Source organism: Lissotriton helveticus, chromosome 4_1 (assembly GCF_964261635.1).
Source record: "Lissotriton helveticus chromosome 4_1, aLisHel1.1, whole genome shotgun sequence".
In the NCBI taxonomy this organism is placed as follows: Eukaryota; Metazoa; Chordata; class Amphibia; order Caudata; family Salamandridae; genus Lissotriton; species Lissotriton helveticus.
Window position 1 is genome coordinate 1,819,159,954 of NC_136063.1, and position 12,044 is coordinate 1,819,171,997.

At 43.1% G+C, this 12,044-nt stretch overlaps 1 protein-coding gene across 1 annotated transcript in view; it reads left to right on the forward strand.

The window, feature by feature from the left end:
* Positions 1–12,044, forward strand: part of SASH3 (SAM and SH3 domain containing 3) — a 195,086-nt gene that overhangs the window by 165,916 nt on the left and 17,126 nt on the right. The window contains exon 7 of the mRNA XM_078688444.1: positions 6,802–6,952. Coding sequence (XP_078544570.1) covers positions 6,802–6,952 — 151 coding nt within the window. The remainder of the gene's footprint in view (positions 1–6,801; positions 6,953–12,044) is intronic.

The following is a 12,044-nucleotide window of genomic DNA, read 5'->3' on the forward strand; positions in this document are numbered from 1 at the left end:
ATCGACCGTGCTTGCTTTCATGTTGATACTTTATAAGCGTGTCCTAAATTTCCCATATTAGTGGCTGACGTTCTGGTACTTCGATTGATTGCTTAGAGCCGCCCTACTGACCTGATCATCGTTTTTTTCTACAGTGATCCTGGTAATTGCTTTTTGCTGATGACGGACCTTTGGGCTTCGGTGCCAAGCAGTGACTGTTTGTAACTTCTATCGTTTGTTAGTTGTGTGGTCTGCTGTCGGATGGAAACCAGACGGTTTGCACTTTGTGTTTCACAATAATGTGCCGATTGGCTGGACAGAGTCGGGATCGCCTGAAAAGGCACCTTTCCCACGAATATTAAAAGGACGATGATTACACAGATTAGTTTTTAAGAAAAACAACATATGTGTTTTTTCAAATTTTGGGGCGTATTTCTGTCCATCGAATAAAGAACAACAGGAAACTGCCTGTTCTCTGTGGTTTGTACCTTGTGTTTTTAATACCAGGGAAACTCACGGTTCTTGAAACCACGGCTTCCTCTAAAGTGAGACACCCCAGTGGCAGTGGCTTGAAATTCACAATCGAGGAGAAAATTAGCAAAGTCAGCAAGAATGTCCAGCATGGGCTCCTGGAGTGTGGACACTGCAGGCAGGTCAAGGTGTCACTAACTCCCGTGAATTCCTGTGATTGGCTAGCAGTAACAGTATTTGCCCACTCTTCTCATTTAATGGATGCAATCGCACCATATCTCTGTAGGCTGCACCAGCTCCACCAAACCGCGCCTCTCACTAGGGTAGAAATGGCGCACGATTGACAGAGCAGGTTGAATATGCTCTCTCTATTGGCTGTCCTATCATTTGATTCACAAACTTACGGGCAAGGGTATAGAAAATACTGTAATGACCAACAATAGCTAAAATGGCAATAACCAACAGGCAATACTGCAACAGAACTTGATAGCCCCAAAGAAGTCAAAACATCCAACCAAGATGGCGTAACCTACGCGATGTACTATGAAACTCCCTCCGGCAACGTTTCAGACTTTCCTGTGACTTTTGGCCTCCCACTAGTCCTAATTGGTGCAGCCTTTCAAGAAACCGCACCACCCGAACACGTTTCTGACTTAAAGTTGAGGGCTGAATCTAATCATCCTTAGGGAACTAACAGCTGCAGAAGTTACAAGCAGCAGGAATTTTCCCATGCCGCAGTTAGATACTTCTGTTTTTGCCAACTACCTCTAGTTATTGCATGCCTAAATTATGGCTCTTCATATGTATACATTTCAGGTCTAAAGAAAAAACTTTTGAGTCTTGCGATCTTTCTTTTGTGGATGCAAAAAAACTCTAATTGGGAAAATTCATGCAGGCTTCAGTTTAACCCAATGTGTTTTTTTGCACACCATTCCCAAGTGTGAATGGGCATTAAAAGCTGCAGTGGTTTTCCTGCATGATCAAACCTCCGTTCGCTCTATTTTTCACCCCGATTCTCCTGTGAACATTTCCTCTGGTTATTCCAGGAGGAATTAGCAAGGGGAAATACCACAAGTCTGAGAGTCAGTTTTACTCAATCTGGGTTCCAGATTTGGCACACAGACTCTTACTGCCCTATCTTGGATGGAGACTGTGCAGGACGCTGAGTATAGCCATAGATGATTCAAGGCTCTCCACTTCCAGAAGAAGGGACTATTTAAAGGTAGAAGTAAGCTGACAACACAATTGAGATAGGCAAAAAAAAGCTTTCACCAGAAGGCATGGTGTGCTGTTTGAATTGGACACGTGGATGGGTGTTTCTTACGTGTGAAGTGGTGTCCCAAGTATATATATGAGAAGCCCCTTATTCCCCCTTCTTGAGTATGGATTGAACCTTGAGACTGATTACGAGTGGTAGTTCATGGTGTTTGATACATAAAGTTTTGAAAGACTTAATTTTTCTGAGAAGGTGCAATTGAAAGATTAATGATTTGGAGATCTCATTATTCAATCGAATTTGAGGTTCAGGAATGAAGCAAAATGATTTGACCAAATTTGCCACTTTGGAAACTGTTTTATCTCACAAGTTTGGTTGTCCTAGTTTTATGATTGTGACTGAGTGCTGCAGTCACTGTCTGGCGGCTGTATGAGTGATGGGTTCATAAGTGGCTTTGTGGGAGTGTAACTGGGTCTGTAAGTGCATGTCTCATTGTGTTAGCATGTACTGATTACATACTATTACATTACATGCTATAAGCAAGCATCCACATCTAATTTTAAACACATTCATTCATACTGGCATATTACCATTAATATACATTCAGTATACCAATTCCTCTTTCTCCTTTCCTGCTCACTGTATTTTTTGTTAATATTATTATCTAAGCACCCTTCTATTTTCCCTTCTATTATAAGGTCTGGAAGGTACACATTTCTTTCAGCTTACATGCACTCACTATCTGTTATCAAAATGTACTTTTATATACTACAACCTAATCAACATACCTATAAGACCTCTTTATTGTTCTCTCATTTTTATTTCTATGTTTGGTAACATCTGTTTTCATTCCAAAGCTCCAGTCAGAACTCCTGCAAACCACCTCCTCTCTCAGTAGAAAAGCAGACAAAGTGGCTACCCTTTACCATACTTATGCTGCTCTAATTAACAAATCACAGGCTTCCTTTTATCTTTAATTTTTGTTATACCGCTCCTAAATGGTCAGTATGTCTTTAACCCTTTCCATGTTCCCTGCGTAGAAGCACAGTTTGGCTGTTTTTTCCATGAAGCAGCGAATCCTCCGCAAAGCTCATAACGTTTCTGTGGATTTGCGGGTCCAAAGGGGATCTATGACTCTGACTGTCAGTGTCTGAGTGGGTCTGTGAGTGGGTGTGTGAGTCAATCAATCAGGCATTGTGAAGTGCAGCTGCTTCTCCGAAAGGGTCTCAATGCACTGGGTGCTCAAGGGGGGTGCGCAGCTCCCGGATGTTCACGGTGATTCGTTGAGGCCCTTCAAGAACTTGGAGAGTGTTGGTGTCTGTCAGAGGTGGAGAGGGAGGGAGGGAGTTCCATGCCTTGGCCATGAGGAGGGAGAAGGAGCATCCTCCTGTTCGGGTCTTCTTGATGCGTGGTACTGTCGCAAGGGAGAGCTAGGCTGAGCGGAGGGATCTTTGAAGTGCATGGAATGAAAGGCGGCAGTTCATGTAGGCGGGTCCGGTGTTGTCAAAGGCCATGTGGGCGTGGGTGAGTAGCTTTACAGTGATTTTCTTTTCAGCAGGGAGCCAGTGTAGTGTCCGTAGGTGCTGCCTGATGTGGCAGTGGCACAGTAGGTTGAGGACTAGTCTGGTGGCGGCATTCTGGACATTCTGGAGTTTGCAGGTGAGGTTTTTGTTGATCCTACCAAGGAATGTGTTGCCGTAGTCCAGGCTGCTGCTGATGATAGCATAGGTGGCAGTTTTTCTGTGTTCGAGGGGGATCCACTTGAAGGTCTTTCAGAGTAGTCGGAAGGTGTGGTAGCAGGAAGAGGCAACAGCGTTGATCTTGCGGTCCATTTTGAGTTCGGAGTCCAGGATGATTCCGAGGTTGCATGCGTGGTCCATGGAGGAGGGAGCGTTCCAAAGAGCGGGGCCACCAGATGGCGGTCCAGATGTCAGGTGTTGGCCCATGATGAGTACTTTGGTTGTGTACGTGTTGAGTTGAAGGCAGCTGTTCTTCACCCACCTGGTGACTGCTTCCATCCCTTCTTGAAAGTTGTGTTTGGAGATGTTGGATTAGTTGGATAGGGAGAGGATGAGCTGAGTGTCATCTGCGTACGATACGATGTTGAGTCGGTGGGATCTGACGATGGATGTGAGTGGGCCACGTAGATGTTGAACAGGGTGGGGCTGCTTGAGGATCCTTGGGGGACTCCGCAGGTGGTCGGTGTAGGTTCTGAGAGGAAAGGGGGGAGTCTGACCCACTGCGTTCTGACAGAGAGGAATGAGTGGATCCATTCGAGTGCCTTGTTCTGGATTCCTGCAACTTGGAGTCTGCGGGCTAGGGTATGATGTGAGACTGTGTCGAAGGCAGCCGAGAGGTCCAAGAGGAGGAAGGCCACAGTCTCTCCTCTGTTGAGTCGGGTGTGGATGTCGTCTGTCGCAGCAAGAATGGCGGTTTTGGTGCTGTGATTCTTCCTTAGCCTGATTGGAAGGAGTCGAGGATGTTGTTTTCTTCTATGAGGAGGCGAGTTAACTGTTGACAGATACAGGAGTAGGGATATCGGTCTGAAGATCTTGAGGACGGTGGGTTCGAGAGGGTTGATCTCGGTGAGTGTCTGTGTGGGTGTGAGAGCACCTGCGTGGGTCTGTGTGTGGGTTTGGAAGTGTCTGAGTAGGTTTGTGAGAGGGTGTGAGAACACCTGCATGGATCTATGAGTGTCTGTGTGGGACTGGGTGTTTTGGTGTGTGAGTGGGTGTGTGAGAGGATATGAGTAGGTCTTTGAGTGGGTGTGAGAGTGTATATGGGTCTATGAGTAGGTGTGAGAGTGCCTGTGTAGGTGTGAGAGTACCTGTGTAGGTGTGAGAGTGCCTGTGTGGGTCTGTGAGTGAGTATGTGAGTGTCTGTGTGGAACTGTGACTGGGTGTATGAGTGTCTGTGAGCTGGTGAGTTTTTTTTTTAATTCACTGCGGGATCCATCGCAGATTTACATGAGGGGCCGCACTGAGCTCCATGGTGGATCTGCAGATCTTGCATGTGGCAAAAGAAATGTTTGAAGGCAATTTCTTGCCCATCATACCCTCTTTTGACACCTATGTAACTCAAAATTGGGTCAGGGAACCTCTACCCTGACCCATTCATGTAAATTGCAGTCTACATTTCATCCCCAGGAAGCATTTCCAGATACATAAATGGGCTAGCCGCAACTTCTCTCTAATCAGGGCTTTGCTGGTGGTGCGTGACTTTGCCGATTACCCGTAGGAGATCCGCGGAGGGTCCACGTTCCTAGAAATACAAATTTGTTTTGCATTTAATATCTCAAAAACTACTGAACAGATTTACACCAAATAACAAAAAGGGCTCTTTCTGGACCAAGAGCTACTTGCTGCCAAACTTGGTGTAATTCCGTCCAGCCGTTCGGGCTGCAGTTGTGTTCAAAATCCCTATGGGAAATTGCATGGGGTAAAAGGCATTTTGGGACCCCCACTTTTTCTCAGCCCCCGCTTCATGAATCACTCAAAACGTTCAACACAGCTGTGGAACTGAGGGTTGTATTAAATCGTCAAACAGCGCCAAAGTTATTGGCAAAACAAAAAATGCTTTCCCTATGGGAACTAGGTCCTAACTATAACTACCTACTAGTGACAGACAGTAGGTTATAAATATAGCTAGATAGCTAGATAGAAAGATAGATAGATAGATATTTATTTTATTTATATGTGTAACTAATTTAATTAATTTAACTTTACTTCATATAGGGTGCTAGTTTATTACCCTATCTCTATTATTTTCTATGGGAGTGTGTTGCAGTATTTGTGAATGGCCATGTGTGGACTGTGACTTGTTCCAAGGCTGGGCTGAAGTAGATTTACACCTGTTTGGCACCCTTAGGACTGTAATAACTTTAGACGTTTACAAATATCAATGCTTTTACTCTTTTGTGGATGTCGGTTTATAATTTCCCCTCCCTCCCATTTAGTAGCAAGTATTTCTCTTTTTTTCAGGCACTGCCCTTTACACATTTACTAAAACATGTACCTAAGCGTGAGGAGATTTCCACCATTGTGGTGGAGCTCTCTACACAGAAAAGATAGGAAAAGAGAGAGGCGGAGGCATTTTGAACTATGTCAGTTCTTCGACTCTGATACTTCTTTATATACTATAAAATGCTGTTTCAGAATAGGCTTGTTACTTTACAAAAGAGGATGTAATTGAGCAAAGTGAAAGTACTTCACAGAATGAATTCTCTCAGCTTTCAAAAAGGGTCACTAAATGTTTCAAACATAATTGCTTGTAACATCTCAAGGTGTTTGGCACTTGGGCAATGTACATCTTTGATGGAGAGGGGGGTATGCAGTGAGGTTACATGTTATTCAGATGGGAAATAAAGATGCTGTATCATGGCCTTATGTGTGATCTGAGAGACTCACTGGGCACACATAGTATGAGGGTTCTCATAGAAATCAAGGGATGTAAACTTTGGAGAAGAGGACAGTTCCTGCTTTAGTTCTAAAGGGGAGTAACAAGATTTAGGTTCTGATGTGCAGGGTCAAGATTTTCTAAACTTTCAAGGCATGTGGGCACAGTGCCTGGCATACCTTGTACACAGTGGGAATTGGAGCTAGATGAGGCAGGTTTGAAGACCACAGATGTAATATTTGTGAATAGAGAGATGTGTTGAAGTCTGAGTCAGTACGGTGCTTGAGTTTAGGTCTTAGGGTCTTGAATTTGATACTGACTTTTATGCTTATACATTAGTGTTTGTGAAGGGGTGAGGTCAAACATACTCTCTCTTTTTATTCTTTTGACTGGTGAAAATGTAACCTTTTGGATCTTGTCAGCTGATCCTCTGGAAGGATGTAGTTAGCGCTTTTGCATCAGTTCAAGTTTGCTTTGATGATAGTGCCCACCAGTGCAGCTTGGAACCTATGCACGAGACATAGGCATGTCGCACATTATCAATAAAGCTGAAACAGAAATATGACACATAAACACGTTGAACGTCTGCTACTGCCATGCCATAACAACCTGAAGGAATGGGTCTGGTCAGCCCATATTTTATCTGTAGCCAAGTGTATAGATTTTTAGTAGTATTTGAATACCACCAACCATGTTACCCTGTCTCCATGATCCTTTCTTATTTTCCATTTTCCCCCCAGGAGCACATTCCTACTCTTTTACTGAACGGTTATCAAACTTTGGAAGATTTCAAGGACCTGAGTGAAACCCACCTGAAGGAGTTAAACATCACCGACCCGCAGCACAGTGCCAAGCTCCTCACTGCAGCAGAACTACTGCAGGATTATGACAGTAAGTGTGAACCCACAACATTTGCTTGATCCTTTTACTATTCCTGGCACAGTTATTAGAAGATGAACAGTATAAGGGTAATATTCATGCAACATCAGCAACCCTACTTTCATTACTGCATATATTAATCAGAGAGGGTTCCTTATGAGAATATTAGGTAAAAAGCTGTGCAGTGTAGTGGAATGAACAACAGGCGGCGCTACAGGTGTGTTCTGCTTAACAAAGGACACATAGCATTGACAGATGAGATGAGGAAATTCAATAGCTATTCGGACCACAAGAAGAATTAAATGTCAGCTGGAATGAATGTGTAGCACTGATATGAGTTCTAAAATCACCAGCACTCATCTAAAGCTCTAGGAATTACAAGGAAAGCAAGAGGCTCGAACGCTGAAACACAGTGAAACATAGGGTGCCACTGCATTTGGGTTTACAATCTAATCGAATTATTTCTCTTCCAAATTATTTGCTCATGCAAACTTTATGGAATATACTCGATTCATCCAGGTGCAGTGGAAGTGACGTCTTCCACATTTTGTCTCCAGATGGCATGCTATGGATGGCGCTCATTCCAACATTAGCCCCTCAGTAGCCTCTTCTTGGCTACCAAGTTAGGGGGAGGGCAAGTACTAGAAATGACTCTTTAATTACTATTTACTTTCCATTACAAATGCTGTTTTCCTGACTCCTGAAACCACAGGTAGCAAAGACTGTGCCTGATGTACCAAAGATCACAAATAAATATCAAGAGTGTGATTATTTATTGAAATACATGGCTTATCCTTTACAAACCCTAGAATAAATACTGGGTTTACTAATCGTAGAGTAAATACTGGGTCAAAAAGGGAAAGCGAATACTCTTATTTTCTTCTATGTTGGTATGATTGGTAGTTTTAAAGAGTTAGTAATGAGTATTATTTTGAGCACTCCAATGGGAGACTACGAAGTTTCCTAGTGTCCAGCACCACCCACAAAACTTTCAGAGTCATCAGTTTCTTCTATTTCATTCTGACTATTATCCCTCTAAATAAAAAAGTTGAAAAGACTCTGTGGAGTATATATTATAATATTTTAGCATCGTTATGCAATTTAATGCAGTGCCTTCTCCCTCTTTCCCTCAAATCCTACATGAGCTGTATGATCTTATCTTCATTGTTAGACCTGGCATCTTTGGCTTAGTTTCCACTGCATTTTTACCTTCTGGCCTCCTGTTTTGCTGACTTTATTTTTGCTGGCTTTAGGATTCTGGTCATTTTACCACTGCTAACCAGTTCTAAAGTGCATATGCCTTGTACTCTAAAACCTGGTAACATTGGCTTATCCACAATTGGCAAATTTAATGTATTTATAAGTCCCTAGTATGGTGCACTATTTGCGCCCAGGGCCTGTATATTAAATGCTACTAGTGGGCCTGCAGCACTGATTGTGCCACCCACTCAGTCGCCATTTAATCCTGGCTCAGGCTCTAAACTGTCATTTAGACCTGGCAAGTAAACCTACTTGCCATGCCCAAATCTTCCTTTATATTAAATGTAAGTCAACACTAAGGTATGCCCTAGGTAGGCCCATGGGCAGAGTGCAGTGTATTTAAAAAGTAGAAAAAAAGATTTAAAACATATTTTATTGAGTTATTCATAGTACAGCTTATAGACATCATCCCTCAAAATGCCAGTACGTTTTTCAGACATCTGAGGACTTTATCTGCAATTTAAAAAGTAGAATATATACTTTTGAGTTTTACATGCCCTGGTAGTGAACACCTGCTAAATTAGTTTTTCACTGCTGCAAGGCCTACCTCTTCCTTAGGTTAACATTGGGATTGCCTTAAGCACATTTTAATTGTAATTTCCAATTGGGAGCAGATGGAAATTTGGAGTTTGGTGTCTCTGGGCTCACAATTTAAAATTAAAACTTATGGTGAAGTTGGATTTAAATTGTAATTTTGAAAGTACAACTTTTAAAAAGTTGCCATTTTCTGACTTTAACCATTCTGTGCCTCTGGCTGTCTTTGAATACACATCTGGGTTGGGTGGCAGCTGGACTTTGTGCATTCCCTCTAGACAGGCACACAAAGGGAGAAGGGGTGTGACATTTGCATCCTGATGGCCCATCATCAGGCTGATGGGCATTTCTGAGGTAGAAAGGGAGGGAAGAGCTGACACTTGCACCTGAATAGGCCTATGCCTATCCCCACATAAAGAGCTGCATACCCCCTCTAGTGTGTCTGAAGGCATGGCAAAAAATGCAGGGACCTTGTGCTCTTCAAAGGCCTCTTTGATGTTTCTCCCACTTAAAGGGACATTTGGGTATAAGTACTGGACCACTGACACCACCAAATCAGAACTTTGCTGGAACTAAGGGCATTCTGCCTGGAAGAAGAGCTGCTATGCTGTAGGCGCGCCTGATATTTTGCTAACTGCATCGCTGTGTGGGCCTGGTGATTGCTGTGCTGTAGGAGGGGCTGCCACTTTGCTACCTGCTCTGCTGTGTTGGCCTGATGCGTCTTCCCTGGGAGTGAAAGGGACTGGACCTGCACTATACATCCTTGAACCCAAGTTTCTCCAAGGGCTTGCTGACTTGCCTCCTGTTTTCTGAGGTCTCAGGGACACAAAAGACTTCTTGCAACTCTCCTGGTGCTGCTAGACTCTGCACTATGTGAGTCCTACCCTTGCCTGAGGTGCCCCCTCCAGTTCTGGGCCTCAGAAATGGGATTCTGCAGCTTTTTCATCTTCAATGTTGACGCAACAGCTGCTTTGCACTGATCGAATTTGACACATCGCCCGTTGATGCTGACGCAGCGGCTGCTTGATGATTGGGGCTCTACATCCGGTGTGGCTCGATGACAACAGATGGTGAGGATTGACAATGAAGCAGTGCCTGCATCATACAGGGGTTCAGCAACAAAGTTTCCATTGACAGCACGGATTGACGCCAATGCTCACTTCCATCCACTGATCGATTACAGCGTGGCAACTCCTCGACTCCTCGACTCCTCAGCGCTTTTCTCCATCCAAGGTAGTTTGTTAGTAGGACCTGTGTCCTGTATCCGGTCTACCGTCAATCGCGGTCGGCCTGAACTTTGGATTTACCCCAGGTCTTCGTGACCTCAAGTAACCTGTGGACCGCTAGTGACTTCTAAGCACTGTTTTCACATTTAATCTTTAAAAACATTATATCTCAAATTCTACCTATTGGATTTTTGTTGTTTTGGTCTGTTTCACTCATTTAAACATTCTCTATTTTTCTAAACTGGTGTGGAATCTTTTTGTAATGTTTTCACTGTGTTGCATAAATACTTTGCACATTGCCTTTTAAGTATGACTGCTCAGTGCCAAGCTACCAGAGGGTGTGCACAGGTTAATTTAGGTTAAGCATATGATTTACTCTGTCTAGAATTTAAGCTCCTGCTAGGATAGGGTATATACTCTGCTAACCAGAAACCTCCATTTCCAACACTAATCATCAGAGAATTACAGGGAGCAAAAGATGAAGGACATCCTTGCCTACTTGCTGTGGCTATGGTAAATTTACTGAAGAGTAAGCGTTTGATCAAGTTGTTCATATTGTCTTTAACTCCCTCTCATCCCAACACAATCTTATAACATGTCAATGGCATTATTAGACAGCTGAAATATGTTCTCAATTCATAACATAAGAGAAGAAAAAAACACTTTGGGTTACAACATGACACAAACAATAGAACATGTTTAAATGGTGAGATCAAAAGAGAACAAACGAGGCTAAACAATGTCTTTTAACTCATGTGTGCTGAGGATATGTCCAATCCTCCCATGCGTACTATTTATGCCCCCCCCCCCACCCCCGAAGTCACAATGGTTTTTTCTTTGTCTACTAAGCGGATTCCTGAAATAAAAAAATATTATGTAGTGATGCACCTTGTGAGCATCACACTGCCCTGGACACATTGTTTCTGTATTAGAACTCTGTCTTTCGAATGTTCCCAAAAGCTTCTTCAATAGCCAGGACTTAAATTTGCCCTAGTTTACATTTCATTTTGTGTACCTAGAAGGTGCCTTACTGGCTTAATGCTCATATGCAAGAAGCCCCCAGAAGTAAATATCAAGGTAATTCTGGATCCTGGAACATAATGGTGCACCAAGGCGTATAAGAAGTGATTAAGCTGATTGAACTACTCTATAGGAATTGTAAAGATCTACAGAACCATATCACAACAAGAGATGATAGCCTTAATTGAGGCAATTCAGATGCCTCATGACAAAGACAGACCTCTACCGCGAGACTATCTTTTCCTGTTCTTTCTTGGTGATACATAATATAGTGCTGATAGTAATCCTCCTAATAGCCTCAGGAAAGCCATATTATTAACACTGCAATACCATAAAATACAGAAAAGTTCAGAGGCAGCATCTCAATGCAGCTTCGTAAGTAATCATCATCTAAGATCCCTCCAGGCTGAATCCTTCAAAATACTGTCCAAAAGTTTTACAGACTCTTAAAATGGTGCTGCAACTGGATGCCAATTTGTAGTTTGGAAGGCACTTGTTGTGGGCATCCCTTTCAAATTGTGATCAATGGTTTGCAACTAGATTTCCAGCCACAAACCTTTGAAAAGTTACAGACTCCTAAGTTGGGATGGTTACTTAATCGCAAAAGAGACAAGGTCCCTGTTGAACCCCTTTCCCGTATGAAATTTGTGGGACAAGTTTCAGGGGGGCTGGGCAGCGATCCAGGGGAACACTACCAACTCTCACTGAAACACTTAAGAAATTAATACTTTTTTTCAAACAGCAGCCCACCTTCCTTTGAGGAAATTGGCTTCAAACTCAGTCTCAAGGTTGGCGATCGCCTGACCCTTGAAGACCACCTTCCCTGTGATTGTGATAATCAGAGTGAGTTGTAATTTGCGAACAACCTAATCAATATTAATTAGATGGGGCAGACAGTGACCCACTCCGTTTCCTTATTTAGCAAACAAACCTATTATTACAAAATACATTTCTGGTCCAAAAAAAAATTGTTGCAAATTGCTCGAGCTCTTAGTGACCAGAACAATAGTACATCTAGCGCCTACTTCTCCAAGCAGATCTAAGACAGACCCATTCCCGTATGC